Source organism: Cebus imitator, unplaced genomic scaffold (assembly GCF_001604975.1).
Source record: "Cebus imitator isolate Cc_AM_T3 unplaced genomic scaffold, Cebus_imitator-1.0 Scaffold280, whole genome shotgun sequence".
Lineage (NCBI taxonomy): Eukaryota > Metazoa > Chordata > Mammalia > Primates > Cebidae > Cebus > Cebus imitator.
This window is the reverse complement of record NW_016107595.1, coordinates 845,572-851,260: the sequence shown is the minus strand read 5'-3', so window position 1 is coordinate 851,260 and position 5,689 is coordinate 845,572. Positions and strand designations below refer to the sequence as shown.

Genomic DNA, 5,689 nt, shown 5'->3' with positions numbered 1-5,689 from the left:
GTGTGTGTGTGTGTGTGTGTGTGTGTGTTTAATAGAGAGGAGGTGGGATACAGAGTCTTACTCTGTCACCCAGACTGGAGAGCTGTGGCACAATCATAGCTCATTTCAGCCTCAACTTCCTGGGCCCAAATGATCCTCCCACCTTGGCCTTCCAAGTAGCTAAGAGTACAGGTGTATACCACCATGCCTGGCCAATTAAAAAAACTTTTTTTTGTTTCCTGTTATATGTGAAAAATGAAAAAGACTAAAAGAATACAAAGAAAAATACAAAGAATGAAAAAATTTTTTTTTGTATAGATGAGTTCTTGCTTTGTTGCCCTGGTTGGTCCTGAACTATTGGCCTCAAGCATTCCTCCTACCTCAGCCTCCCAAAGTGCAGGGATTACAGGCGTGAACCATCGTGCCCGGCCAATAAAAATTTTATTTAAAAAATATATATATTTACAAAAATTATTTTAGCCTGGGCAATAAAGACCCTGTCTCTAAAAAAAAGAAAAAAAAAAAATAAGCCAGGTGCAGTGGCTCATTCCCTTAACCTCAGCACTTTGGGAGGCCAAGGTGGGGAGATTGCTTGAGAGCAGGAGTGTGAGACCAGCCTGGGGAACAGTGAGACCTCATCTCTACAAACAAAGTTAAAAAAAAAAAAAACAACAAAAAAACCTGGGCATGGTGTTGTGCACCTGTGGTTCCAGTTACTCAGGAGGCTGAGGTGGGAGGATCATTTGAGTCTGGGAGGTCAAGGCTGTAGTGATCCATGATCGTGCCACTACAGCCTGGGAGACAGAGCAAGCAAGATAAAGAAAATAAAAATAAATTTAAATTACATTAATTAAACTTTTTTTTTTTTTTAGTAGACAGGGTCTCATTCCGTTACCCAGGCTAGAGTGCAGTGGCGCAATCTCAGCTCACGGCAGCCTCAGCCTTACCTGGCTCAAGTAATTCTCCTGCCTCAGCCTCCTGAGTAGCTGGGATTACAGGTACCCACCACCACGCTGGACTAATTTTTGTATTTTTGATAGAGATGGGTTTTCACCATGTTGCCCAGGTTGGTCTCAAACTCCTGAGCTCAAGTGATCGACCTGCCTTGGCCTCCCAAAGCGCTGGGATTACAGGTGTGTGCCACTATGCCCAGCCCAAATAAAATTTTTAAACAGGAAAAAAGTACCATCCAGTAGCCAGCCCAGAGGCCAGCAAGCCCCGGCAGAAAGCTTCCAGGAGCTGCTGGAATGTGCTGCAGCACCTGCTCCTCCAGAGGCGGCTGGGGTGGTGGAATAGAAAGAGGATGCCTGTCCCGTGGAGAATGTGCTGGGGGTGGGGGGGCCTGGCCACAGCAGCCCCATGCAGGAGGGGGGACAGGCACGTGCTGGAGGCCCAGCCGCAGCAGCACACACACCTCAAAGCGCTCGTCCTCACAGCGGTGCAGCTGTTCCTCGTAGGGCGTCTTCTTGGAGCTGACAAAGGTGGAGTCCTCAGACCAGGAGGGGAAGGAGACCCAGGTGTCGTTCAGTACCTGCACCGAGAGGAAACGGTATGACCAGCGCAGCAGGCCCCAGGGGCCAAAATTTACCGTCATCCAGAGTAGAACGGACAAAGATACATTATACCATCCTGATTATATAATAGGCAAATGCCTTACACAAATGGGAAGGCCAACAGTTTTTAAGGGAAAACATGACTTTGGTCAGGTGAACACATCCCTTGGTGTCCTGGAAGACTGGCTGCAGAACCACCCCTAGAGACCCAAATCCACAGATACTTAAGTCTCTGATGTCAAATGGAGTCCTATTTGCCTATAACCTAGGCAGAATCATGTCTAGAATATTATACCTAATGCAATGTAAATGCTACGTAGATCGTTGTTACACTGCATTCTTAAAATGTGGATTATGTTTTGTTGTGATATTCTTTTTTGGTTTCTCTTTCCCCACGTATTTTCAATCCATGGTTAGTTGAAACCACAGATGTGGAATTTGCCGATATGGAGGGCTGATTTCAGTTCAGACATTGGTAAATTCTCTTTGCAAAGGGTGAGATAGCGAGTATCTCAGGCTTTGCAGACTATCCCAGATGAATACTCAACTCTGCCTTTGTGGTGAGAAAAGCAGCCACAGGCAATATGTAAATGATTGGCTGTGTCTGTGTGCCAATAAAACTTTATTTACAAACACAGGCAGCGGGCCAGGGTCCGTTGGCCAGGGTTTGGTGACCCCTGCACTATATCCTGGAATCCAGCAGGTACTTTGGAAACTTGGACATGAGGTATCGTCTGTCCACAAACCCTGGATAAGTATCCAACGGTCAAGCTCAACAGAAACACTGACGTCAGTGAGCCCAGGACTGAGCAGCCATAAACATAAGTCAAATAACAGAAGAATAAGCCGAACTCCACATTATCCCTGGCACTCTGTGTTTTGCCACAACTACCAGCAGGGTACAACACTGTCGTCTCTGCTCAGGTGGTTTTGCCACGCCACATCCCAGCACCACCCATAACCCAACATTCAAGGGGGCTGAGCACACAGCATTTCATTCCTAACAGGAGTATTGGGTGTTTGCTGGGGAGGGGTGGGGGATGCACCATGTCAAGGAACACGTGAGCCCTGGGGAGCACTACCTCCTTGCAGATGGCCGTCCTCCCGCTGCACTTGGGTTGCTGGTAGGTTTTGGGGAGCGCCCGGTAGCTGGATCCTATGCGCTTGCAAGATGCATAGTCGATTTCCCGGCTTATCCCATCCCCAGATCTGTCGCTCATGGGTGGCGCGAAGGACAGCTCTTTTACCCCCAGGAAGGACTTGAACTGTGCAAAGAGTTCTGGAAATTTCCTTCAAAGATAAAAACAAATGGTAACTGGTCATCCCCCGGGCCTTCTGAGAGGGATCTGGAGATTTTAGAATGGCTTCAAATGGACATTCCAGGTTAAACAGAGTCAGAATTCAACATCATGGACGGGAATGAGAGGCGGAAACTTCCGATACACAGGAAGTCACTGCGCGTCCCGAGGCGTGTGAATGAATGGGCCTCACACCCCTCTGTCACATACCAGGTCCCTTCCTGTGCCTACTGACCCCAGACTCACAGGAAGGCTTTGAAATAAACCAGAAAAGATGACATAAATGGGCAGAAGCTGGAGTCCGCGATGTTCCCTGACTGGAAGAGGGCAAGCTTCACCTCGGCCAGTGTACCCACTGCCTGTGTTTTGTTTCATTTGGTTGGTTTTAGAGACAGTGTCTCACTCTGTTGCACAGGCTTGAGAGCAGTGGCATGATCTCAGCTCACTGCAACCTCAAACGCTTGAGCTCAAGAGATCTTCCCACCTCAGCCTCCTCAGCAGCTGGGGCCACAGGCATGTGCCACCATGCCTGGCTAATTTTAAAAACTTTTTGTAGAGTTAGGGTCTTGCTATGTTGCCCAGGCTGGTCTCCAACTCCTGGCCTCAAGCAGTCATTTCGCCTCATCCTCCCAAAGTGCTGGAATGACTGGCATGAGCCACTGTGCCCAGCCATCCCACTGTAAATAAAGGTTCACTGGCACACGGTCATACCACTCGCTTTTGCAGTGCCTGAGGCCGCCTGCACAAGGGGGGTTTGAGTCATTTCCACAAAGCCCATATGAACCCTCAGAGATCAAGTTCACTGATCCCCGATCCACAGTCTTCCGCTCTCATGAGGGAGACTCCTCTCTGTGAACCCCTCTCTGGGCACATCCCTGAAAGTCATAATGTCACGGCTGTGCTCGACGACAGGAAGGATTTAATGCAAATGACCCTACAATGCCACTTGGATTTCTGTTGAGAACAGTATCAGACCTGGTGGTGTGTGCCTGGAATCCCAGCTACTCAGGAGGCCAGGGTGGATCACTTTAGCTCGAGAGTTTGAGACCAGCCTGGGCAACACAGCTGGACACCATCTCTAAACAGTAACATCAGATCCTACCAAAAAAGGTGCAGTTACGTTGACTGCTGGTGCCGCGGTCCTGCTGTGACCGAGCCTCCCAGCCCTCCCGCCGTATAACAGTGTCCCCCTCGGTAATGTGGCTTCCGTCGTGCCCTATATTTAAGAACCCTATGCCAACTCTGTTCACAAGGAAAACCCACAAGCCAGTGGAAACGTATGGAGAAAAGATACCAATAAAAATACTGCAGAGGGCTGGGTGCAGTGGCTCACGCCTGCAATCCCAGCACTTTGTGAGGCCCAGGCGGGCGGATCATGAGGTCAAGAGATCCAGACCACCCTGGCCAACATGATGAAACCCTGTCTCTACTAAAAATGCAAAAATTAGCCGGGTGTGATGGCACACACCTGCAGTCCCAGCTACTTGGGAGGCTGAGGCAGGAGAATTGCTTGAACCCAGGAGGCACAGGTTGCAGTGAGCTGAGATGGAGCCACTGCACTACAGCCTGGTGACAGAGTGAGACTCTGTCTCAAAAAGAAAAAAACTGCTGCAGAGATGCCTGAGGCTACCGCTGAGTTAAATGCAAACCATAACTGCTCTGAAGGGATACTTAACCCCATCCACCCTGGCTGCCAGCTCCAAGGGGCAGCTCCCTGGGCCACGTTCAGCTGCCCGGCCCAGCTGAGCACCTGACAGCAGGTTGAACATTCTAAGGAATGCCACATGGTGGTGAATGCTCCTAACCCAACCAGGCCTCGTGTCAAGAACACGCAGAGGCCCGCTTCAGTTCTGGACCTTGCTCTTTATAGACACCCCCCAAACGCACTTCCTCTGAGTCTCTCACTACTGCTGAAACACGGAAGCAAGAACAGCTGACTGTGCCCCAGCACTGCCCATCTGCTCAGCACCTTGCCTTTCATATTCCCGAATTTCACGTTCCTTTTGTCTTCCCCTCTAGCCCCCTGACAAGCCTAGGAGGGAGGTATGGCCATTTTACAAAGACACTGAGGCTTGCTTGGCTGTTAAGAAGCAGAGTTCCAATTCCAACCCAGGCTGATCACTTGCCCCCGGGCCCAGGTGCGGACACCACGTGCACACACAGCCCCGAGGGCCCCTTGTCAGGAGAGTGCTGGATTCTGAGCCCAAAAGAGGCGAGTCAAAGTGACTGTGTACTCCACGTCCACAGAAAACGCCCACCTCCCACCCATGTGTACCCACGTCACAAACAGATCTCAGGGGCTCGTTTGGCTGAGACTAGAGTTACACCATCCTGCTCTGGGCTGTTCTTCAGGGTATTTAGACCTTCAGCAGCCCGGGAAAGAAAACCCACTAGAAAGAGCACCCCAACACGTGCAAGCCCAGGACTACCAGGGAAAAGGCCTTCTGATGGGCTCAGCTTGACCCCTGAGGGTCGCAGCCTCAGAAGCATTTGAGGGAGGACTAGAGACCAACGCTCATTGTTAGAGATCCTGCTAAGGGAAGGAAAAGCCATGCGGTTACTTAAAAATGAGGCCGTGGGTCGGGCGCAGTGGCTCACACCTGTAATCCCAGCCCTTTGGGAGGCTGAGGCGGGCTGATCACAAGGTCAGGAGATTGAGACCATCCTGGCCAACATGGTGAAACCCTGTCTGTACTAAAAATACAAAAAATTAGCCAGGCGTGGTGGCAGGCGCCTATAATCCCAGCTACTGGGGAGGCTGAGGAAGGGGAATCACTTGATACGGGAGGCGGAGGTTGCAGTGAACTGAGATCATGCCACTGCACTCCAGCCTGGTGACAGAGCAAGACTCCACCAAAA

The 5,689-nt window shown here is 50.4% G+C and overlaps 1 protein-coding gene across 1 annotated transcript in view; it reads right to left on the bottom strand.

Moving 5' to 3' along the window:
- Positions 1-5,689, bottom strand: part of SIN3B (SIN3 transcription regulator family member B) — a 40,351-nt gene that overhangs the window by 13,167 nt on the left and 21,495 nt on the right. The window contains exons 6-7 of the mRNA XM_017501205.2: positions 2,615-2,822; positions 1,394-1,510 (exon numbers count right to left, since the gene is read on the bottom strand). Of these exons, the coding sequence (XP_017356694.1) occupies positions 1,394-1,510; positions 2,615-2,822 (325 nt within the window). The remainder of the gene's footprint in view (positions 1-1,393; positions 1,511-2,614; positions 2,823-5,689) is intronic.